The 26,755-nt window shown below is 43.1% G+C and overlaps 1 protein-coding gene across 1 annotated transcript in view; it reads left to right on the top strand.

The window, feature by feature from the left end:
- LOC146866314 (uncharacterized) overlaps positions 1–16,181 on the top strand; it is a 35,726-nt gene extending 19,545 nt beyond the window's left edge. Inside the window, exon 4 of the mRNA XM_085635390.1 lies at positions 14,347–16,181. Within this exon, the coding sequence (XP_085491516.1) occupies positions 14,347–15,576 (1,230 nt within the window). The 3' untranslated portion in view covers positions 15,577–16,181. The remainder of the gene's footprint in view (positions 1–14,346) is intronic.
- Positions 16,182–26,755: the final 10,574 nt, after the last annotated feature.

Raw genomic sequence — 26,755 nt, forward strand, 5'->3', positions numbered from 1 at the left:
CAACCCAAATGTAGGTATGATATATCTGGATGCAATGACAGAAACTGCAAAATACAAGTCGGGCGGCACAATATGCTAAGCACAGATTTGTAGCTTATGTGTTTTAAGCCACGCCCTTATTTACATTGGCTACGCCCCTTTGAGAGACCCCCCCAGTTTTTTCATCCCACTTTAAGCCCTGGGCTCACCTTTCTACCTACAGAGGTGAGCGCAGACCTGCTCCGAGACTCCTCTACCTTCTGGCACTCAGAGAACTAATGGCGCTATCTTCTGTGGCTTTAGTTACCTTGCAACTATTGAAACAATATCTCGAGATTTAAGGAAATAGTAAGTGGTGAGAAGAGCACGGGGGCTTTCCTCAAGAGGTCAGTTGAACCTCACACACTTTCACTCAATTTTATAGTAAGCGCTTTGTTCCTTTTCTCAAAAGTAATGGTTTGCTGAAACACATGCTTTGAGTAGCCAGCACACAGTGTCAGGCTGCACCCACTTGCTAATTAAATACACTGCAGGTCTCTGGCATCCCCATGAAGCAGAAAAATAGCAAGGCATAAACATCAATTGGAGTACTGGTGCTCCAGTGAGGTCACAGTCAGTACGTGCCTACTAGACATTAGTTGTACTACTTTCGTTACTGATCTTGTGAACTGCTCTATAGTCCCACTACATTTTAGAACCATTTTAAATCTTTATCACTTTTTTATAGTGAAGTTAAGGTAATGACAGGGTTCCAGCTAAAAATAAACGCAGTTTGTTTTCGCTCAGTAACTTTAAGGGTGGCATCACACGGGCACACACTTACTAAGCCCACTGTGAGTGACTCAAATAGGAGCCTCTATGAACGTTTTTAAAATCTCATTGTGAAATTCCTTTTTTTCGAGAGTCTTGAGGTTAAATTCCCAGTATAGCAAACCCCATTCTTTGTATAAACCTTTAACAACACGAAAACAAAATAAAAAAAGGGGTGAAGGAAACCATACTTAGCTTCATAATTACATTGATTATAAACAAATGAGTAAGAGCAAAAACGTAAAAGTTCACTAACCCAGTTACACAGTTAATAGCCTAGATAAGAGCAGATGATGTACAAGTCTGCCTTTAAAAACAAACTCTTTAGCAAAATCAGCAAACACAGCTCATTTTAGTTTAAAGCTCTGCATACCACTGAACACTGCTTCACCATTCCCTGCTCCATAATCTCCAACACCATTTTCAATCCTGGTGACTCGGTTACCAAGGCACAAGATGGATGGCAAAATTCTGGTTTAGAGTGATGGCAGCCAATCAGATTGAAGCTTGTGCTCAGGAGGGTTTGCGAATCCTCCTCGGTGCTCAGATGTATACATTTTTATTTTTGGAATTTCTCTGCAACTACTGAACGGATTTACACCATTTATAAAAAGGTCGCTTTCTGGACCGAGAACTGCCTTTTTGACAAATTTGGTGTAATTCTGTTCGGTAGCCATTTCTAAAGTTCCTATGGAAATTAACATAGGGAAAACGTCTTTTGGGATCCCCCCTTTTCTCGGCCCTCGCTTGACGAATCACCCCGAAACTTTCAAGACAAGAGCTGACCTGAGTGAACCATTAGTTTAGAAAATTTCGCGAAGATTCGTCAAATGGCGCCAAAGATATTGGCAAAAGAAAAAACACTTTTTGAGTAGAAACAAGGCCCTAACTATAACTACCAACTGGTGACCACCGGAAACTGCTGCTGCTCCGTAATGCCGCCATTCTGCCTGTGATCAAGAGTCAGGAGACTCGAAACACGTTAGGCATCATGAAATCTGAACATCTTTTACCAGCTCTTGCTCCTGCAATCAGATTAAAGCCTTTTGAAATGCGTCCTGCTGTGTAGTGCTCTTTCGATCTTCGGACAAACTTTGTAATAAATTAACGGCTGTCCTGCCGTGAAAGCAAGCACAGCCATTGAAATAATATATGGAGCCGTTGGGGCACAGAACTTTTCGAAGTCCCAGTTGCGGTCACAGTGGCACTATAAAATTAAGCTGGTTCTAGATGACAGAAGCCTACCAGAGGGAATGATTTAAAATGAAGAAATGTGGCAAAAAACGGAACAAACCCACCAGAGGGTAAAAACTAGAGAAAAGCAGCACGACAATGTCCATAGTGCATGAAGTGAAGTTGCTCACGTGCGAGATCCCACCAAAGGGATTTAATCACCGGAAACTGCTACTGCTCCGTAATGCCGCCATTCTGCCTGTGATCAAGAGTCAGGAGACTCGAAACGCGTTAGGCATCATGAAATCTGAACATCTTTTACAAGCTCTTGCTCCTGCAATCAGATTAAAGCCTTTTGAAAAGCGTCCTGCTGTGTAGTGCTCTTTCGATCTTCGGACAAACTTTGTAATAATATATATATATATATATATATATATATATATATATATATATATATATATATATATATATATTATCTACTGGCGGTCGCCAGTAGATAGTTATAGTTAGGACCGAGTTTCCATAGGAAATCTCAAAATTCTATTTTGAATAACTTTGACGCCGGTTGACGAATCCTCGCGAAATTTTCCAAACTAATGGGGCGCTCCGCTCCGCTCCTACCCTGAAAGTCTCGGGGTGATTCGTCAAGCGGGGGCCGAGAAAAAAGGGGTCCCAAAACGCGTTTTCCCCATGCATTTTTCCATAGGACCTTTAGTCGAAGGTACAGCCCGAACGGCTGAACAGAATTACTTGAAATTTGGCAGAGAGGTAGTCCTCAGGTCAGGGTAGTGCCTTTTGCAGGTCTGGTGTCAATCTGTTCAGTATTTCCTGAGAAAATAGCATTTAAAAGCATATAAATATCTATACGCGCGCACCGTGCGCGCACCATGCGCGCACCCTAACGTGCGCGAGCGTAATTCTGATTGGTTGTTAGATGTCAGTCAACATTTGAATCGGTCGAAATCAGGAAGTGTCGGCCGCCATTTTGTCTCTCGCACTGAAAAGGAAAGGGGGAAAAAAGGTGACAAACGTGAAAAGGGGGCAGGGAAGAAAGTTCCTGACCCCCTAGCCATTGTCAGGGGGTCACAGAAGGACCCCCCAGGGGGAAAAAAACATTTCATTTTTTTAAAAAAAAATCGCGGGGTGCGCCCACCGTGCGCGCACCGTGCGCGCACGGTCAAAATTGTTTTTTTTTTAAATTTAAAATAAAAAAAAATAAAAATATTACAAAATACATTACTTAGCATTTAAAAAACCGTACAAATTCACTGAAAAAACCATAGGTTTCACACACGTTCTAGTTAGGAATTAGCATTTAAAAAACCTTGCAAATTCACTGAAAAAACCATAGGTTTCACACATGTTATAGTTAGCTGGCCATTTCACTCGTAAAAAACCAATGAAATTCCACCGTTATAGTTAGTTCAGCTAACTATAACTCGTGCGCCCGAAATCCACTGCTGATGACGTCACATATTACATCACTCATGACATGGTCAGTGACATCACTGATGACCTCACTGATGACATCATCCATTGACTGTGTGTTTCTGAACATTTTTAATATGTTTAATATATATAGGGAAAGGTATGTTGAAGAATGAGTGGATGTACAAGTTTGTGAATGGATGATTTTCTGGGTGCGTAACTGAGTCTATATGTGAGTCATTAAATGTATATTACTGCAGACTAGTGACTAAACTGTGTGAATGTCTGTATGTGTCTGTGTGTTGGTGTATAAGTGGCTGCATGGTTTTGTGAATAGCTATATGAGTATTTATATGGGTTATGTATTTGTTATCTGAGTATCTGTATGGGTGCCTGAGTGTATGAGTGTGAGAGGTGTGTGTGACTCTGTGCATAGATATATGAGTGGGTGATCCTATGGGTGCATGGTTTTAAGAGTGCAACTGTGACGGACTGTATGGTTGAGTGAGTGTATGTATGGGTGTGTTAGGGATTGAATGTACATCTCAGTTGTAGATGTGACAGTAACTACATATATGAAACACAGTGTATATGTGTGTAAGAGTATACAACTATCTATATCTGAGAGTGTGTGATAGTGGAACAGGCTGTATGAATGAGTGTGTGCTTGTACTAGAAATTGTGTAAGAGTGTTAAAATGTTTTATTATTTTTATAAGTAAGTAATCTTGAGTGTGTTTAACTGTATAGGTGAGTTAATTTGACTGTGCTTATTTATTTTCACAACTGACTAGGTGTGTCATTACCTGAATGGTTGATTGGTAGTGTGTGAGTGTCTATATATGTTTATAAATGCATATGATAGTCTTGCACGGAGTGACTGTAAGTATAAGTGACTGTACAGGTGAGTGAATTGAGGTGCATGTAGATCTAAGAGTCAATGTGTAAGTATGTAGTTATTGGTATTGGAGTATCTATGGTTTTCAAATGGCCCGTCTGAAAGTTTGAGTTGGTGTTTCTAAATTTATTTTAGGGTGGGAGAAGATATACTATTTTATCACATATATGACGTCATCAGTGATGTCATCAGTGATGTCATCTGAGATGTCATCAGTGATGTCATTAGTGATGTCACTGACCATGTCATGAGTGATGTAATATGTGACGTCATCAGCAGTGGATTTCGGGCGCGGGAGTTATAGTTAGCTGAACTAACTATAACGGTGGAATTTCATTGGTTTTTTACGAGTGAAATGGCCAGCTAACTATAACATGTGTGAAACCTATGGTTTTTTCAGTGAATTTGCAAGGCTTTTTAAATGCTAATTCCTAACTATAACGTGTGTGAAACCTATGGTTTTTTCAGTGAATATATATATATATATATATATATATATATATATATATATATATATATATATATATATATATATATATATATATATATTATCTACTGGCGGTCGCCAGTAGATAGTTATAGTTAGGACCGAGTTCCCATAGGAAATCTGAAAATTCTATTTTGAATAACTTTGGCACCGGTTGACTTATCTTCATGAAATTTTCAAAACTAATGGGGTGCTTCGCTCAGCTCCTACCCTGAAATTCTCGGGTGATTTGTCAAGCGGGGGCTGAGAAAAAGGGGGGTCCCAAAACGCGTTTTCCCCATGCATTTTCCCATAGGACCTTTAGTCGAAGGTACAGCCCGAATGGCTGAACAGAATTACTTGAAATTTGGCAAAGAGGTAGTCCTCAGGTCAAGGCATGTGCCTTTTGCATATATGGTGTCAATCTGTTCAGTAGTTCCTGAGAAAATTGCAGTTAAAAGTACATAAATATCTATATGCGCGCACCGTGCGCGCACCAAATGTCCGCGAGCGTAATTCTGATTGGTGGTTAGATGTCAGTCAACATTCTAATCGGTCGAAATCAGGAAGTGTCGGATGCCATTTTGTGTGTGACAGTGAAAAAGAAAGGTGGAGAACGTGAAAAGGGGGCAGGGTAGAGAGTTCCTGACCCCCTAGCCTTTGTCAGGGGGTCCCTGAAGGACCCCGAAGGGTGAAAAAAACATTGTATTTTTTTTCAAAAAACCGCGGGGTGCGCGCACGGTGCGCGCACGGTGAAAAACCCTTAAAAAAAAAAACATTTAAAACTGTTTATAAGTTTATAGAATATATTAACTATGCTGTTCAACTTTATCCAAATAAAAAAAAAAAGAGCTGAGCCATTCCATATTGCAGGATACAGTCAATCTATAACTATATACATAGGTAGTTTATTGTAAAATGAGTATATAAAATATATAATAATACATACATACATAAATTACCATTTAAAAAACCTTACAAATTCACTAAAAAAACCATAGGTTTCACACACGTTATAGTTAGGAATTAGCATTTAAAAAACCTTGCAAATTCACTGAAAAAAACATAGGTTTCACACATGTTATAGTTAGCTGGACATTTCACTCGTAAAAAACCATTGAAATTCCCCCGTTATAGTTAGTTCAGCTAACTATAACTCGCGTGACCGCAATCCACTGCTGATGACGTCACATATTACATCACTCATGACATGGTCAGTGACATCACTCATGACATCACTGATGACATCTCAAATGACATCACTGATGACATCACTGATGACATCATCAAGTGAATATGTGTCTTTCTGAAAAATAAATATTTTTTTATGTATGTATATCTAAAGGTTAATGGAAGAATAAATGGGTAAATAAGTGTCTAAATGGATGTTTTTTTTTGTAAAATTAATTGTATAACTGACTTATCTTAGTGAATACAGTGATGTAATATGTGAAGTCATCAGCAGTGGATTGCGGTCGCGCGAGTTATAGTTAGCTGAACTAGCTATAACGGGGGAATGGTTTTTTACGAGTGAAATGTCCAGCTAACTATAACATGTGTGAAACCTATGGTTTTTTAAGTGAATATATATATATATATATATATATATATATATATATATATCCTACTGGCGGACGCCAGCAGGTAGTTATAGTTAGGACCTATTATCCATAAGATATCCTCAACATTCTATTTGGAATAAATTTGGTGCCGGTTGACGAATCCTCGCGAAATTCTTAAAACTCGTGGCCCGCTCCGGACCACTCCTATCCTGAAAGTATCGCGGTGATTCATCAAGCGGGGGCCGAGAAAAAAGGGGGGTCCCAAAACATGTTTTCCCCATGCAATTTTCCATAGGGACCTTTAGTCGCAGCTACAGCCCGAACTGCCGAACGGAATTACACCAAATTCGGCAGAAAGGTAGACCATGGTTCAGAGTCATGCCTTTTGCTTAAATGGTGTAAATCCGTTCAGTAGTTCCTGAGAAAATCAAAATCACATTTATATATATGGCCACGCTGGACCGCGCACCCTGAGCGCACCCTCCAATCACAAGCTGCATGCTAATTGGCTGTCAACTGTCTCTCAACACTCCTAACCAGGAAGTGTTGGCAGCCATTTTTTGCCTTGGTAGAAGCGAGGCTGAAGAAATCAGTGGAACTAGTGTGTAAAACTCATAAAGGGGGCTGGGTAGAAATACCCTGACCCACTAGACCTGCTTAGGGGGTCCCACAAGGACCCCCAGGGCCGTAATTTAAATGGCGAAATACATGCAGGGTGCGCAGATCATGCCGTTAAAAAAAAAAGCGTGGGCTTTAATAATTAGACCCCGGGTGGGGCCAAATCCCGGGTGCAAAAGTTTTACATTTTATGGGGGGCCCAGAGGGGCTCCCCAGCCCTGGGGACCGCCACCCCCGAGGCTACAACATAAATGGGTGGGGGTCTCAACCGCCACCCCCCAGCAAAATAGATGGGTGGGGGGGCTCAAAGGCTCCCCCAGCCCCATGGACCACTACCCCTGGGGCTTTCTCAAAATTGGTTGGGGGCGCAAAGGCCCCCCAACCCCCGGGGATCACCACCCCCTGGGGCTTTGTATGTTGTGGAGGGGGCCGCGTAGCCCCCCTCCTGGAGCCCTCAAGGGCCCTGGGGACCGCCACCCCCCAAGGCCGGCTCCTGCAGTGTCCCGGGGTGCCCACCCCTGGGACACTGCTGTTTGCTATGGCAGGGCGCGAGCCGAGGCTCCTGCCCTTTCATAGCAAACTTGGTTTGGATTTTGAAAGAGAGAGCAGGGAAACCTGCTCTCTCTTTCAAAATGCAAGCCATTTTGCTTTTCCACATGGGGAGCTGCATGTTAGCAGCTCCTCGTGTGGGAAATCAATGCCGGCTCCTGAAGGACGCGGGGAGCCGGCTGGGACCGTGGGGGCATTGGGGTTCCCCCATGGTCCCCAACATTATATATGAGCCCTGGGGGATGGGGTCCCCGGGGAGAATCGAAATTAGTGATAGGTGCTATTTTTTTTTTAGAGTAAAATTAGAAGTTGCGCACCCAGCGCGTCGATCAGCGCGACCCCCTGGTGTGCATGCGCTGGGTGCGCGACTCCTAGCGCGTCGAACACGTATATGACATTATGCGCAAGTGCGCGAGAGTCTCGTAAAGTAATACGTATGTGTCGCATATGCGTCTGGAGTCGCGTACCGGTCGCATAACAATGCGCAGGAAAATACGCACCCATCGCACACACTACGCGGATCCTACACAACAATCGTAAAATGGCGGCTAAGTTCTGTACAGTAATCGAGAAAGGTACGCTAAATTTATTTTAAAAACTATAACATAAAAAAAACAATATTAGAGTTTCAATATTTTTAAAACCATTTTTTTCAATTTATATTAAAAATATGTAATGTAATTTAAAAAATAAAATATGTAAAAATAAATAGTTAATTTTTTTTAGAAAAACCGTATAAAAAAACTAAATATAACAATTAATATATTTAAAAATTATCATTTAAAAAACCTTTGAAATTCACTGAAAAACCATAGGTTTCAGATATGTTATAGTTAGGAAATAGCATTTATAAAACCTTTGAAACTCACTAAAAAAAACATAGGTTTAAGGGGCATCATAGTTAGCAATTAGCATTTAAAAACCTTTGAAATTCACTGAAAAAACCATAGGTTTCAGGTATGTTATAGTTAGAAATTAGCACTTAAAAAACTTTTGAAATTCACAGAAAAAACCATAGGTTTTAAGGGTGTTATTGTTAGCTGGACATTTCACTCGTACAAAACCAGTGAAATTCCCCCGTTATAGTTAGTTCAGCTAACTATAACTCGCGGCCCGCAATGCACTGCTGATGACATCACATATTACATCACTCATGACATGGTCAGTGACATCACTCATGACATCACTGACGACATCTCAATTGGCATCACTGATGACATCATCCATGTGATAATTTGATGCATCTTCTCACACCCTAATATAACCTTTGATACACCCACTCTAAATTACAGACTGCCATTCTGAAAACCATAGACACTCCAACACCAATAACTACATACCCACTCACTGATTCCTAGGTTTACACACACATCCACTCACTCACCCATACAGTCACTCATACTTATGGTCACTCAGTACAGGACTATCATATGCACTCATACATCTATATAGAAACTCACACACCACCACTCATCCATAGAGGTACTCACACACCTAGTCAGTCATGCAAATAATTAATCACACTGCCATTTACTCACCTATACAGTTATACACACACCAGCTCACATACTCATACAAATACTAGCACATACTTACGCTCTTATACAATCATTGATACAAGCACAGACTCATCCATACAGCCACTCTCACAATCACACACTCTCACTTATAGCCATTTATATCCTCCAACACACATATATACTGCCTCTCACATATGTAGTTACTCACACATATACAACTGAGATATACATTCACTCACTAACACACCCATACACACACTCACCCACCCATACAGTCCATCACAGAGGCACTCTTGAAACCATGCACCCACTGAATCACCCACTCACACATCTATGTACAGAGTCACACACACCCCACCCACACAAACACTCAGGCACCCATACAGATACTCAGACAACCAATTAATAACCCATATAGACACTCATGTAGCTATTCGCAAACCCATGCAGCTGGTTACACACCAACAGACAGACGGATACAGATATTCACACAGTTTACTCACTAACCCATGCATTCAGTAAGATAAGTTTAATCACTCACTTATAGAGCCAGTCACGCACCTACTAAATCATCTATTCAGACACTTATACACCCACTCATTCTTCAATATGCCTTTCCCTATATATATTAAACATATTTAAACTTTACAGAAACACACAGTCACTGGATGATGTCATCAGTGATGTCATTTGAGATGTCATCAGTGATGTCATCAGTGATGTCACTGACCATGTCATGAGTGATGTAATATGTGATGTCATCAGCAGTGCATTGCGGGGCGCAAGTTATAGTTAGCTGAACTAACCATAATGGGGAAATTTCTATGGTTTTGTTCGAGTGAAATGTCCAACTAACTATAACTTTCCCTTAAACCTATGGTTTTTTCAGTGAATATATATATAAATATTATTTATATTAATAGTTTTATGTTTTTGTTGAAGTAATACATATATTAAACTACTGTATGTGTTTGAAGTGAAGCACTTTCCCTACTGCTGCACAGACTAGAGTAGAAATAGTAAATCTGACCCCTCCTGAGTCCAACGGTTTCCCTACTGTTGCACCAACTGCAGTGAGACTGGTACATTTTACACCTCCTGAGTCCAACACTTTACCTACAGTTGCACACACTGGAGAGGGAATAGTACATTTTACTACTCCTGTGTCCAACAATTACCCTACTGGTGCACAGACTGAAGTGGGAATCGTAATATATACCCCTCTTTAGTCCAACGTTTTGCCTACAATTGCACAGAGTGGAGTGGGAATAGAATATATAATATTTCTAGATTTTAATAGTTTTTTAAAATATTGTTTGAATATATACTAGTATTATGTATTTGTGTATTTAAGTTTATATTTTTCATATATACATTTCTGTAATTTTTATGTCTAAAGGTTAACAATACAAAAAATATGTTTTACTTAGTAAAACATATTTTTTGTATTGTTAACCTTTTTATATATAATTGATAAAATGTTTTCCAGTTTGTTTGTTACATTTTTTTTATTTATCTTGGATGTGTTCGTATGTGTGTGTGCATATTGCACGAGGATGAGAGTTCTCTGTCTTGCTGAATATCATTTTCCCAGTGCACGTTGAACATGTTTGGTGGGTAACTATGTTTCAGGTTTGACATCTGTCATCAAAGATTTTTGAGAATTCGACACTTATGTTGTACCCTGTACAAATCTTCACCACGGTGGCCTCCTGTGGCCTTTATTGTTGGCAGATTCTACACCGCAGGTTACAAGTATTAGAATCCCTCAAAATTAGTGACCTCACTAACACCATATTGGTGTTCCAGATCTGTGTGCAAATCTGTTACTGATTTACCCTGTCTTCTGTCCCTTTTTCATTTTGCTGGTGTGTGGATCACTTCCTAAAAGGCGATGCCTTCAAACCACTTTGGATGGCAGCTTGGGCCTTCTTAGAAACAACTGTCCATAAAAATGCAAAAGATCTTGGCATAGTAGATACTTCACAGAAATGTATGGACGGAATGCAATCTTTCATTGGACACTGTCACCCACACTCTCTCCATGGTGAACACGGCCTTTTTCAAATTTGTTTTTTCAAAATTTCAAATGGTGCCTCCTGTGAACTGCCCTCTTGCAAGTGCCCCATAAGACCTAGAGTAAATTCAACCTCTGTCGCTAAGCTGTATCTTCACCGAACCTTAGAAAGGCTACTCACCTGTGGGGCTCCTAGTGGGGGGTCATCATTGAGGAGTCCAGGTCCCCACTTCTGTGACTAGGGCTATGACAAGCTTAGCATAGTATCATGATTTTGAGGTACTAAAGCGCTTTTACTCCTTGGAATTACACTTGTTAACTAAGGTTCTGTGAGCACTCACCCTTTTCAAAGTTTTGAGGTGGGGTTCTGCTAACGATTTTATAAATCACCACTATGCTTTCCCGCACTATTGGAGGTAACCAATAGATAAGTGACGTTAGTGTGGTTCCTAAGTATTGTGGGGCAGATCTACAAGGAAGTACCGCAGCGTGGCACCGCAAGCCCTTTGGTTGTGCCACTCTGCAGCACTTCCGAAGCACAGGGGTGCGACATATTTACAAGAATATGTCACTTTCCTCTGCTCTCCCCTGCGCTGGTGCACAAACTGCAGCCATGCACCGGCGCAGGCACCCTTGAGCCATGGTGCAAGGATGCGCTGCGTCGTGGGGCACCTTCCTGCATAAAAACAATCACTACAGGCATTTTGCTCTTTCAATGCATGCTTTAGAATGCAGCACGCATTGAAAGAGGAAAAAACGAGGAGAAATGAAAACATTTCTCGTTGAGCCTCGCTATGCCACCTCTAGGGTGGCGTAGCATTCAGGTGCATCTCCAGATTTACGATTGCTCGTAAATCTGGAGATGTGTCTTGTTCCATGGGTGTTGTGTGGGAACACCCACAGCAACACCCATGGTACGCCCCTCCAACGCAAAGAGCTGCGTGTGAAGGAGCCGTATTTACAAGGAGAGGAAAAGTCACGCAGGGTGGCTTTTCCTGTCCTTGTAAATATGGAGGAGCCCCCTGCACCACCAGTACTTCATGAAAAGTGACGTACTGGTGGCGCAGGGGGCTTGTAAATCTGCCCCTCTGAGTTTATCATCACTCATGAGAAGCAGTATCATGCATTATAGGAAACAAATGCCTTGTGCCTTCTTCACATCCTGCCTCTCCAGCATAGCTACTCTTGACTGCTATGAGTCTATCCTCCAGATGGGCTGCAGTGATTGTGCCTGCTATGTCATTTCATGGGAGCAGCAAAGTGCCAAGAATGTTGAATGTGTAACCCCCTTCGGTTCTGCCAATGCTACTATTTAATCAGAGCGAATGTGTAGATTGAGGGATGCAAAATCATGAGTGCACTGGGTATCAAGTCATTAATTTATTAAAGCACTTTACAAACAAGAGCCAATCTAATACATAAGTAATTTGACTTTGAAGAACTGATTTAGAATAAGGCACACTAAATCAAAGGGGAAGACTATACACACCCAAATACTTTATATGAGAAACCAACCACTGACCGACTTCTGACAAACACTTGTCCTTGGAACTCAAGGTACAGAAGTCTAACACCCATTCTACAGCCCCTTCTCTACAAAGAGTACACCAAGTACAGTGCCCTCTAAGGAGTTGAATTTCAGGGCTTGTATAAGGCTGATGAGAACGACTCCCCTACCCTCCTATTTTATCTCCACTAATCTACCACTCTTGGGGGCATATCAGCAAGGAACGGCGATGAATAACGCAAAGCGCTCAGCGCTTTGTTATTCATCGCCGTCTATCTCTGGAATTTATTGCCCTGGTAGTGCGTTATCAACAACGCATTGCTCCAGGGCGATAAAAATTCCAGAGATAGCGGCGGAAATCGCTGTTTTGCAGGGAAAATCGCTGGTTTTCCAGCGATGTTCCCTGCAAAAGGGCGATAACCTTGCTGATACAACCTGTGGTCGTAGCAGCATAATCCACCCCCTATGTTAGGGATGGGTAAGTCAGGATTCTAGCAGACGTTAGTTTTTGGAGAAAACAGCGGTTTTCTCCAAAAACTAACGTCTGCTAAAATGCTGGGGCAGCCTTGTAAATATCGCGATGTGCACATCAGCGATATTTGCAAAGCTGTACTGCCCAGTGACGCCCACTTTGCATCTCATTAGAGATACAAAGCGAGGCGTCGGAAAAAGGGTACTAACATGCGATTATGCATGTTAGCACCCTCTTGTAAATAGGGCGAAAGTTTTATCTCTGCTTTTTTGACTTTTAAAACCAAAAAAGCAGAGATAAATCCCTTGTTAATATGCCCCTCTATTCTTCCCCTTAACACAACTTAACCTTGGTGTAACTATATCAAGGTACCTTAACTATCATTCAGCACTCGGATACAACTTTCTAGATTTGGTGCACATGGAAGATGCTGAAGGAGACACAACAGCGCTGTATAACTATATCGTGCGTACACAAATAGAATACAATCATCATGTTCATTTAGTTTATGTACAAACACCTTACCTATTATTAAAAATTGTAATATCCCAATTTGGATATACATAAACAAGACAGCCATTGGACATTGTAACATTGATCAATCATAGTTGCAGTCAACTGATGCAGAGGCTATTGACAGAAAGACAGAAAAAGATACACCGAGAATGAAAACCTTTTCAAATTTGCTTGTGAATAATTGATAAACTGCTGAAAAGTCTAGTGTTTGCATTCAGAGGTCTACAAGGGAAGGAAGTGTGTAGTACTAAAAAGTATTTACAAATTGTGAAATATACATTTCTGTATGCTGGACACATCATGAGTAAAACCACTTGAATAAATGTGTCCTTTTTTTACTCTTCTTCTCTACGTTTGTGCGGCATAAATAGTGTACACATAATAGAAGCATTGTTGAAATTGAGCGAACCCATGTTTTGCCGGTTTGGTCTGTTATGCCTGGAGATTTCTTAAGGCTGGAAGGATAATGGTAATACTAACATAAGTAAATAGTCAGGATTCCAATAATAGTTCAAAACTAATGATCCACCTGACTCAGTGGTGGAGACACTTAGGGTAGGTCAAGCATGAAGCACACAACTGAACAAGAGAAAGGGAAGAAAATGGTGAATGCTTATATCTCTAACAATATCAACCTAGAAGAATGTAAGTTTAATATCAACATAGCTATAAGACATTCAGAACCAAAAAGTAATTTATTACAAGTTTAACAATTCACTATGCAGCTGGAAGGTATAGTGAGAGGCTGTGTATGCATGGCATTTTAATGTAGATTGTGGGGGTCCTAAATATTCTGGTGGATGTGTCTGATTCTCTTGTCTATGTCATACAGGTTATTCTGAATGCCATACTTGAAAATCTTCAGTCTACTGATCTCAGCAGCCATCATGATTATTCAAGCAGCAAGAAGGATAGCAAGCTATCAGAGCCTGTTGACAGTGTTGAAGACAGTCCTCTTGACAGCCACATCAGCAATGGTAGCCCTGAAACCCAGCCTAACCACAGCAGGGAAGACAGCTATCAATACAACCAAACCAGCAATGAGAGCCTTGACTCACAGCCTAATCATAGTGGAGACGAAGACAGTCATCAAGACACTCACACCAGCAATGAAAGCTCTGAAACTGAGCCACATCACATCGAGAAAGAAGACAGTAAACACAACAACCATGCTATTAACAAACACCTTGACCACAGCGTGGAAGTGATTAGCCAGACTGACCACAATGGGGAAGAAGACAGCCATCAAAACACCCACACCAGCAATGAGAGCCTTGACTCGGAGCCTGATCATAGTGGAGATGAAGACAGTCATCAAGACGCTCACACCAGCAATGAAAGCTCTGAAACTGAGCATCATCACATCGAGAAAGAAGAGAGAAAACAAGACAACCATGCTAGTAACAAACGCTCTGACAACAGTGAGGAAGTGAACAGCCAGCCTGACCACAATGGGGAAGAAGACAGCATACAAGACACCCACACCAGCAATGAGAGCCCTGAAACCCAGACTGACCACAGTGGGGATGAAGAAAGCCACCAGTATGCCCACACCAGCAATGAGACCCCTGAACTCCAGCCTGAATACAGTGGGGAAGAAGACAGTCCTCCTGACAGCCACATCAGCAATGGTAGCACTGAAACCCAGCCTAACCACAGCAGTGAAGACAGCTATCAATACAACCACACCAGTAATGAGAGCCTTGACTCACAACCTGATCATAGTGGAGATGAAGACAGCCATCAAGACACTCGCACCAGCAATGAAAGCTCTGAAACTGAGCCCCATCACATTGAGAAAGAAGACAGTAAACAAGACAACCATGTTAGTAACAAACACCTTGACCACAGTGAGGAAGTGAACAGCCAGTCTGACCACAATGGGGAAGAAGACAGCCATCAAGACACCCACAACAGCAATGAGAGCCCTGAAACCCAGACTGACTACAATGGGGATTTAGAAGGCCACCAGTATGGTCACACCAGCAATGAGAACTCTGAACTCCAGCCTGAATACAGTGGAGAAGAAGACAGCCATCAAGACACTCACATCACCAATTAAAGCCTTGAGCACAATGTGAAAGGTAGCCATCCATCCAGCTACACTAGAATAAAGATCCCTAAACCCCAGCCTGACCACAAAGGAGAACAATACAGCCACTAAGACATCCACTCAAGTAATGGGATCCTTGAGACAACCAAGAATATATCATATTCTACACTTCAAGACCCACAATTGCAAATATGAAATATTCTCCTCATTGTGTTGTGATGAAGAATATATGTAGAAATCAACCTTTTAATTAACTTCAGAACACTTTGAAATCAGTTACCACTTATGTTTAGATTGTGTATTATGTTGTTATGTGTATATATTGAATCAAACCTAAGAAAACCTTAGACATCTGTAGTAATTGAATACATCATGGCAGTTCCAGAGATGTATCCAAAGGATCTGCTCAAGTGGTGTTCAGCAAAATAAATTAAAAAATCTAAATACAGCATGCAGAAGTAAGGGGCCTTGCACAGCTGGCCATTTACTATGCTTGGTCTCATGTTGGGATTGGGGCAGCTGCCAGAATTATAAAAAATTGTGAGTTTCTTTTGCAAGAAAAACTTTGGTTAACAATAAAGCAGTTCCAGGCAACTAACCTCAGAACTGCTCTGCCTCGCTCTTTACTAGTAAACTGTGTGAGACTTTACAAGAAGTCTGGCTGCTGCCTTCCTTGTTGGTATATCAGTGTCTGATGACCCAGTAGTCTGGGCAGCAGTGGCCTAGCATGGGTTGCCAGCACCTGGAGCACAATTTTAAAAGAATGTATTGCGCCACCTAACCCGTGGACCATTAGCTCAGGAAGTGCTAACAGTCCACGGGATAGAGGGCACAATACATTCTTTAAAAAAAAATTGTCAGAAGAATTTTGCTCCCGGGGCAACCACCCCTGTGGACCCCCCACGCTACGCCACTGCTGGGCAGGCAGAAGAGGCACTTTCGTTCGAAAGATGCAGATCTGCTATTTTGACACTAGTGTAACAGCAATAGCTGGTCCGGATGCTTTTCAGAAATTTGGGATAACCTGAAGAAAATCTTTGTATAGAAAGCTTAGTATCCAAGCAGATGTCATACCAGAACTATGTTACATATCCTTATCGGTAATTACTCAGAGATTCCTAAGTAAAGTTGGGTAAATGTACCCCACGCTTGGACTGGAGATGTTCTTTCTGATCAGCCCTCTGGCCACTGACTCCTCTCAACAGTTCCTAGACACACACATCATAGATTCCAATACAGAAGTTCACTGGCTTACAGCAGAGCTATATAGAAAAACAAAGTCAAAGACTCAACAGATCCCAATGGAGCAGCAAACAAGGATGACAACATGGATTTCAATGGGGACAATTACAACACTACACCCATTTCTAGTGCACACCATGCTCAAATTGAAGCCATCAACGCAAGCACCATAAAGCCTTCACCCACAAAGGGTACCATAAAATAGCCTTTTTCGTATGCTTTCTACCTAGGAATGAAGTATCAAATAGTCATATTCCTTACAAACACAGGACACATCAAGCAATGGGTTTCCTCACAATCCTCAAACAATTACTGGCTCTTGCTTTCCCACCAAAAGGATATTCACTTCCTCTATAAAGGGTCAGCACTCTACTAAAAGCACAACAAAGTAAATGTACCAATGGGTAATTCACATAATTCCCATCTGTCCAGTCGGCCACAACAATCACAGGCTCTTGGTTCCCAACACAATGGCATACGTTTAATCTAAAAAGAATTGCATGCTGCTTAAAGCACAGCATGCACCAAAGGGTTCCTTTCAACACCCAACAAAATCAAGAGTAGTGGCTTCCCCAAAACTTGATTCCCCTAAAATGGATAAAAATTCTAGGTAAACAAAGCAGCACACAATTCGCAAAGGGGTCAACCACTGGGAACTCATATTCCTACACAGGGGTATTCACTTCTAAAATGGATACACTGACCACCACACAGTGCTGTAATCTATCCCCATGGCGGATTCGACACTCTAGTGTGCAGCAGATTACCGTGGTCATGTAACCATACCTCTCAGTGGCACGCACCACTCTAGACACAACAGCAGTGACACACCCAACACTCAAAACACAACAGCAGTGCATTGCACACATTCATAATGACCCTCCTCTCTAGACGCAGATACTCACTTGAGAAAGATGCAGCAAAAGCAAAACATATGACCGAGGATTACCTCGCCATGTCACCCACAAACTGCAAAAATTTACACAATAAAGTAGAGCTAGCAACCTGGGCAGTGTTGTCCGGTCATCCCCTAGAGTACACCTTGCTATCCTGAAAAAGCTCCCACATTTCTAGCTCACTGGAAACTTTCGCCCAAGCATGTACTCATGTATTCAATCACGTATAGGTAACGCCCTGCATTCTGTATCTCAGCTATCCACAAGCATACAAAGTCACCCGCTCCAACTACTGCCCACATCAAACCCCACAGCTACTTGCACTCTAACAGGTGCTATAACTTTCTCATGCTACATAAACATATACATCTGGGGCCAGATTTATCAAAGTGTTGCATTGCCCTTGCGCTGCACAAGGTAATGCAAGGGAAACGCAACACTAAAGTCAGATTTACCAAGCCACACGAGGCCACCTTGTGCGGTCCCTCTGTGTTTGGTAAATCTGGAGTGGCACAAGGCAGTGCAAGTTGCTGCTTTGGGTTACTCTGCTCAGGGAGCCTTTCTATAGGTGGAGCGTGGGTGTTCCCATGCATCCACACATGGATCTTGGCGCATTCCCAGATTCACCATGAGTGGTAGACCTGGGAATGCTTCAAAATGCCACGCTTTACCACGAGAGGTGTAACGAGGAGAGAAAGACTCGGATTGTTGTTTTGTGCAGGAAGGTATACCTTCCTGCCCAAAAACAATCATGCCTTGTATGCAGGCACCCTTGCACCATGATGCAAGTGTGCCTGCATTGGCGCTACACAGCCAAAAGTGCAGCAGCACAAGGAGAGGACAGGCATGTACCATATAATGTTAAATATAGTTCATTCTTGCCCTCTCTCTTTCACGCAGCGCTGCAAGGTGTCTTGCAGCATGGAGTAAAATATTAATTAATCTGCCCTATGTGCTCCATTATCCCTCTTATACTCAGGCACACAAACGGAATACTAAGAAGGTGACAAATAATCACGAACGGCAACAAAAATCACAAATGGTTTTCAATTTCTGCTAAGGTTTGGAGATCAGTGTACTACTACTGGTGGACACAGCACAAACAGGGCCTCTGGAATGTAAGAAATCGGATACCTTAAGCCAGGAGCTTTTTATCTGTACTTATACATTCATACTCTACATTCCAAATATAGCTGTGGATATATTAGTGTCACTTAAATGAATTTACCAGTTTAAACTTTCACAACTGCTCTATGCATCATCAGAACAGCTCTATGCACTCAGGGTCGTAGCTTGGTCAGTAAGATTGAGTGAGGTGTAAACTTCAGATTTCTCAACAATGACACTGGCACATAATGCTAAGATGCATTATCTGACAAGCAGGGTGCCCAAGAGGGGCTTCAGGGGCAGTGGAAAAGTAGATGAATGCCTACTGGTAAGGGCACTAAGTGAGAGGAAACACATTGGGCCTGATTCAGATCTTGGTGGACGGGAAACTCCATCACAACAGTGACAGATATCCTGTCCGCCGAAATATAAATCCTATTATATCCTATGAGATTCATATTTTTGCAGATGAGATAGCCACCCACCAAGATCTAAATTAGACACATTATTTTGTGAAACTTTCCAATCAAAGGGAGGGAGTGTGTGTGTACGTTTTTGTCTGCGTGTGCAAAAATTCCTGGTGAAATCCAACAGACACCTCACTATACCTGACTGAAAGACCTGTATCCAACTCATTATCACAAAATACATTTATTAGGGAGGTGTAACAACTTCAAATGCTACTCCCCTGTGCGCACTAAAACAATGGCATAGCGGACACTGGAAAACACAAAAGTGCCTGACACAAACTCATATTGTAACCCTAATAAGTGATCTGTCACTATCCCTTTCTTCAGAAAAAGGCCGGAAGCACTGCATCAAGACAGATGCATCTGCTACTTGTCCGATAGTGGAAAGAACTGTTATGAGTTAATATGTCTGCAGAGAGCAGAGGCGCAACTAGAGTGAAATTTCGGGGGGGGGCTAATAGGGGGGGGCTAATTCTTCCAGCAATCGGCAGAGTGAAGATGCAGGAGCTCTAAGAAGGGGTAAAAGAACAACAAAGCCTCGTAAACAAGTAAATGATCTTTTAAAGACCTGTGAAGTGCTCGGGTGAGGCTGTGTGTGTGTCCCGGGGAAGCTGTTTTAACCCAGGCTGACACATACGATGGGGGAGGGCTGAAGCCCTTTGAGCCCAATGAGCGTTGTGCGCCTGGCAGAGAGGGATATGATAGGGCCTAAGTGTCAAGTTTATAAACAGTGGGCAGAAATAGAACAATAGGGTAATTCAACTAAAAAATATCACTATCCTTTTGATTTTTATTGACTCTGCCGCAGCTCTTTGCCCCTGTGCTCTGTTAGCATTATTGCAAAGGAGGGAAACACTCTACCCTTGCCTGTGCTGATTGTGTTCCCCTGAAGCCGGGACTCTCCAGTGCAACAGACAAACCCAACCAAGTGCACTGGCCAGCTCCATTAGTCCGCTCTGAGCCTGGCATGCTGAATAAAACTTTCTGGGGCTCGACTCTGCACCAGGCCTATGCATAATTGCCAAATTCCAGGGAATATTTACAATGAAAAAGCACAAGTGCCGAGCTGCGTCATTTAAAAAATACAGGGATGCGCTTTATTTACAAGAATACAGCAGACCCCTGTTCCCTTCCCTGTTCCCTCCCCTGCGCTGGGGCTAATACAGCAGTTGTGTGCCAACGGATGCACCCATGCACCATGGGTTCAAGAGTGCCTGTGTTGCAGGGATGATTGTTGTTGGGCAGGAAGGGACACCTTTGTGCCCAAAATCAATAATTAATGCTGTTTTGCTCCTTCTATGTGTGAGGCAAAATGCAGCACACGTAGATAGAGCAAACAAATCAGGAGAAATAAAAGTATTTCTCCTCGTTGTCACTTCAAGGCCTTCTCTGGAAAGGCATTAGTTTTTGGCGCTGCCTCGGATTTACAAGCACTTGTAAATCTGGGGCAGTGTCAAAAACCCATGGGTGTTGCGTGGGAACACCCACAGCAACACCCGTGTCATGTCCCTTTGACGCAGAGTACTGCATGAAAGAGGGCCATATTTACAAGTCTGTGTAAAAACACTCAAAGTTGCTTTGATTGACCTTGAAAACATAGGCCAGCACACTGTGCCATAGGAACCTCAAAAAAATGACATTCTGATGGTGTCACAGTATCTCGTGTGGTGATTGAGCGTAAGAACATAACTAACGCAAGGTAAAAGCAAGAATAAAATGTGTCCTGTGATTTTTGTTTTTGCTCACACCATTCTCCCGCTGAAACAAACAAGTATGAAATTGAGCACAATTAAATGAATTTCATGTACTTCACATAAAAGTAAATTTGTGAATTTAACTGACAATAACATTTTTACACAGGCAGACCTTCAGACAACTGGCACTGTATTTTCTGCCAAAGTAAAACTGCTGCAAAAAATGTATTTAATAGGACCTACTTAGCTTGTATGTCAGCACATCGTTGACAAAAGTATGGAATGTGATAAATAATGTATCTTTAATATGGTTTACAAAAACAATGCCGGTTTGGGAGAAGAGTTTTGATTATTTACTCGAAAGACATTATGCCCATGATATTCAGGTACTTACCGCCTCATTGTGCATCTGCCTGTTACAGAGAGGTCAGTACTTCCCCGATGGGTAAAACTCCTTGAGCAAAACACTCTTCCATGTTTTCGTGCCAAACAAATGTAGCTCATTTGAATGCAGTGTCAGACTGACCTATTGGGCAGTCAGGCAGTGGCCGATCTGATAGGTCAGTGAGTGGGCCGTTTCTTATTGTAGTCTTATTTTATAATTTGCTGGGCCGATTTTTACTGTTCATTTTCTTGATATTACTAGAAATATTGCCTGCAGCATGTACAAATGCATGCAATCGCCCTTGCAAAATACCCATACAACATGGTTTTAGAAGTCCAAATTGCCCTATTTGGCAAATGGAGGCCACTTTTATTTTGGTGCCTGGGCCTGTTTTCTGTCCCAGTCTGACCCTGTTTGCAGGGGGATGTCATCCCCAGGAAAGTAACGTCTGACTCCTTCAACAGCTAGCAATGTAATATTTGTTCTCATCAAAATGCAATGGTGGCTCGGCAAACAATGTCCTCGATAAAACTCAACCATTTTCTGATCTTATTCTGAGTAGTGATACTCGGGTGCCAAGGTGGGTCTCCCGGGACCCCGCCCTAGAGGGCGCTCTGGCCTCGTTCCTAGCCTCTGTGATCATGTTTCTGTCCAGTGGTCTAGTGGACAGGAAATGGGCAAGTGGGAGGTAAAACAGTTCAATAAAACCTTTATTGCCCACCAAGTCGCTAACTACTATGTAATGAGGACCCGGGTGACCAATAGCAGGGAAGCTAAAGAGAAGTCAACCAGTATCTGCTAACGTAAGAGGGTCTGCCCACAGCCTTACAAGACAAACACAAAGGGCAGTGACCGGGTGTTATGTCAGCAGCATACAGCAATCCTCCATCATATACAACTAGTACATCAATATGGTGAAGCTGGGCCACCTTTCATCTACTGTGTGAATCTAGCTACTTATCACTCTGAAGTATAAAGTCAATCATAGGTGAGCTGTAGCATATCCTAAGTAGTGTAAGGAAAAAGGCTCTTGCAGGTGTCCCACCACTTTTTGCCTAATTTGGACCCCAATGCACTATTTTTAATATATGCCAGTCACCCCTAAGGAAGGGCTTCTGAGCCCAGGAGGTAGGGTGCATTATAATAAAGATGTGGACATATAAGTGCAAGCTTATATGTCCCTATATTAGCCTCTTTCCATTAAAGGGCAACTATAAGTGATCAGAGGCACCCAGGTGCCTACCTTAGAGGGTGCCTGCCTGGTTGCCCCAGTCTTTCCTTTGCCCCGGCTGACAGCCTGCAGCTACTTCCACCAAGACAGGAATCTGGCCCACTGCCAGGAGGTATGCACACTCCCAGGAGTCAGAAACAAAGGCCTGGACTGGAGGGAAGAGACACCTCCCTCTCTGACAGTACGGCTAGTGAAGTGGCACATTAAGGCAGTAAGCTTCAAAGCTTTCACCGCAGCTGAAATGCACCCAGGCAGACTACCAGAGGAAGAAATAGTCCTCCCCCTGCTCCAGGCACATTTGCACTCACGCAGATGGAAAAATTATATAGCCAGGAGGTGTACACCCCCAGATGGCTATACACACCCCTAGGGTGAGCTACCTGGTCTGCACAGCCAAGGAAAGTTTCTGCCATTTTTAAAGGTGGCAGAATAGAGGGCTCTGGGCAGAAGAGGTGACACACACCCCTGGATGTGGTCACCTCAGGGGCTGTTTGCTGTTGGGGCTAGTAGCCCATTAGGAACTTGCATCCACACCCCTAACACCAGAAAATCTAGCATTTAAGGGGCACCCCTGGCACCAGAACCTAATTTCTGATTCAAATTGCAACAAAGGACATAGAAGAGACCACCTGCGCCTATGGCAACCATCCTGCAATTGCACGACTGCAACTTGTCCTGTATCAAAGGTCAGCTCCCCCAGAATGAGGGCCCACCTTCTGAGCCAAAGGCAACTCCAGACTCCCCTGTACTAGTGGCACTAGACCCCTGCAGCCCAAAGGTAAAAGCATGACCTGGAACCAAAGAACCGCTGGCCATCGGGCCCTACAAGTAATCGCCCAAAAGTCGATGGTCCAGGTCATTGTGGGAAATGTAGTCCTGACCTCCATCAAGTTTCAGATGGCTACCATTTCTCCTCGGATCTCTGGACGTCAAAACATCTGCAATTATTTTATTTTTATTTTATTTTAGTGTTTTATAGAGCGCAGACGTGATCCGTTAGGGTATCAGAGCGCTTTACAGGAACAAAACAGTATACAATAGGTTAGAAGTCACAAAGGTACAAAATAGTATAGGAAGGGGTGGGGTGCTGGGTACATATGAGATAGAGGGTACGTATGTACATTATACATTATACATATTACTCGTGGCGATAGTCTCAAAAGTGTACAATAGGGGAGGAGGTGGCGGGGTGCTGGGTACATAAGGGATAGAGGATACATATGAACATTTTGCATTATACATTTACTCGTGGCGATCGTCTCAGATGTCTCTGTAGGGTTGAGGCAAAAATTAAGCGAGGAAATTGCCCATAAGGAAAGTTTTGGCATCCTTTTTGAAGCGTGCCAGTGAGGGGATTCTTCTGATGGCGGGCGGGAGAGAGTTCCATACTCTTGGTGCTGCCCCAGAAAAGGCCCGATTGTAGGTTTCTTTTTCCCGCAGGATCGCAGGTTGGAGCAAGAGGTCTTTGGCAGACCTGGAGTTTCTGGTTCCTCCAGATAACACGAGTTTCTGTGCAAGATATGCAGGGGTGTTTGAGTATAGTGCCTTGTGCGTGATGCATGCCAGTTTTAGTTGAATTTTGGCCTCGAGAGGAAGCCAATTCACAGCATTCAGATGAGGTGAAATGTGATCGAATTTCCTTGTGCCAGTAAGAAGTCTGGCAGCTGCGTTGAGGCAGGTTTTTAAAGGTGTCAGGGAGATCTTGGGTAGCCCTGAGAGGGTAGAACAGCCATATTCCAATCTAGAGATGACTAATGCCTGGACTGTCATTTTTAGGTCGGGAGAATCAAGGAAGTGTTTCAGTTTCCAGAGGTAGCTCATGTGGAATCTGGCTGCTTTAGCCATAGAGTTGATGTGGTCTTGCATGTTCAAGTTGCAGTCAAGAGTTATGCCCAAAGATTTGGCCGAGTCAACAATGGTCTGTGGGCAGTTTAGGGCTGTGATAGCCTTAATCCATGTCTGAATCTCAGGGTTAGTTTTTGGTGGGGAAATTAGGAGAAATTCTGTTTTCTTTGCGTTGAGTTTGAGTTGATTGGAGGCGAGCCATTGGACAGTAATTTTCAAGGCCTCATTCAGGGATATAATCTCCTCGAGGGATGAGGTTTTGATGTAGATCTGGGTGTCGTCAGCATAAATGTGGTAAGAGATGTTCACGGAGCATAGTACTTCGGCAAGCGGTTCCAGGTAAAGGTTGAAGAGGGTGGGGGACAGGGTTGAACCCTGAGGGACTCCAACTGGGCAGACAGGTTACTGTTAATTAGGAATCTTTGTGATCGATTTTGGAGGAAGGACCTAAACCAGTCTAGAACAGAACCATCCAATCCCATCCTAAATTTGAGGTGCTCGAGTAATTTTCCATGGTTGACTGTGTCAAAGGCCAAGAATAGATCCAGAAGGATTAGGAGACAAGTTTTGCCTTGGTCGAGGGCTTGGAGGGCATCGTCTACGATGTGGAGCATGGTAGCTTCAGCACTGTGCCCGGGTCTGAATCCGAATTGGAAGTCGTCAAGTAGATGAAAGTTGTTGATGTGATGGCTTAGCTGCTGTTGCACACACTTCTCCAACACTTTGGCTAAGAGAGGGATATTGTAGATAGGTTTGAAGTTGTCGGGGGAAGCCGGATCCAGAGATGGCTTTTTCAAGATGGGAAGAACTTGGCCGGCTTTCAGAGAGTCAGGTATCGATCCCTGCCTGAGAGAGGCGTTGATTATTGCAGTCCAGCTAGGAATGATGGATTGGGCGGCAGCAGCTAGGCAGTTGGAGGGGAGTGGGTAATTAAAGTGGTTGTTCGGGTTTAAGGTAGATAGGATTTTTGAGACAGAATCTTCATCATAGAGCTTGAAGTTAGACCAGCGTGCTTGGTTTTTGGGTGAAGCCTGTGGGGGCACCGCGGAAGGAGGGGGCAGACCTGGAAAGGGTTGAGAGTTTGTGGCGGCGCTGAGTTCATTTCCTAAGGCTGTGATTTTGTCGGAGAAAAAGGAGGAGAAATCCTCAGATGATATTAGCGACTTAGGGGTCTCTTTCGATGTTTTGGCCAGTTTATTAGATTGGTGTTTGACCGGTTCGAAGAGCTTGCATGGTCTGTTCTTGGCATTCTCCAGCTCCGATCTAAAGAATTATTTTTTTTGCATTGAGAATGTGCCTGTTGTAGGCATTTCTGACCTGGCAGAGAAGTTTTAAATGTGCTGCTGAGGGGTGCTGTCTTCATGTTCTTTCGGATTGTCGGAGAGATCTCCTCTCATTACTGAGGGAGCCAGAGAACCAGGGATTCCTGTCTTTGATTTGGGTTCTTTTTAGTTTTAGCGGGGTGAGGTCATCTAGAATGTTAGTTATGGTTGCAGAGTAGTGGTCATTAAGGTCACTGGCTGTTGTGATATGCGAGGGGGGAGGTCAGAATTGCAGTGAGCTTTCAGTTCCCTGAGGTCCAGGTTTTTGGTGTCTCTGACCCAGCGTTTTGGAATCACCAGTTGCAGTGCCCTTGTTTTGTGAGTGCCAGGTAATTGGAAGGAGATGGTATGGTGGTCCGACCAGTCGCATGGGTCTATAGAGATAAGTTTAACTGTTGATTCCTTGGAGATGATCCAGTCAAGGGTGGCCCCTTTCGAGTGTGTAGGGAGTGTGCAGGCTTGGGTCAGGGCTTGATTGGCCAGGAGGTCTTTGATGGCATTGGTATGAGGATCCTTAGGATCGTTCCAGTGCAGGTTGAAATCCCCAAGGAAAATGTCATTAGCTTTGGAGGAAACCTTGGCTGTGATGATTTCCATGAAGTGGTCAATGAAGGTGTCGTTGGTGCCTGGGGGGTGGTAAAAGACGTGCAGATTACACAGTTGGGTGGCGTTGCTGCAAATGGAAAGGGCGAGGTATTCGCAGGAGTCTAAGGTGTCCGCTAGAAGTTCCGTGATAATGAGGGTAGAGCAGTAGATGCATGCGATGCCTCCTCCTTTTTTGCTGGATTGCCTATCCAGCCTAGCAATGTTGTAGTTGGGAGGGACTAGGAGGTCCAGGCATTGAGATGAGGATTCGTTGAGCCACAATTCGGTCAGGATCGCTAAGTCAAGGTTTTTGTTTAGGATGAGATCAGCGATATGAGCAGCATGCCTGACAGCCAAACAGCAGTTGATTAAAAGACGAGACAGAGGGGGGTCGGAGGGAGAGATGGGAGT

This window comes from Triturus cristatus, chromosome 2_1 (genome assembly GCF_964204655.1).
Source record: "Triturus cristatus chromosome 2_1, aTriCri1.1, whole genome shotgun sequence".
Lineage (NCBI taxonomy): Eukaryota > Metazoa > Chordata > Amphibia > Caudata > Salamandridae > Triturus > Triturus cristatus.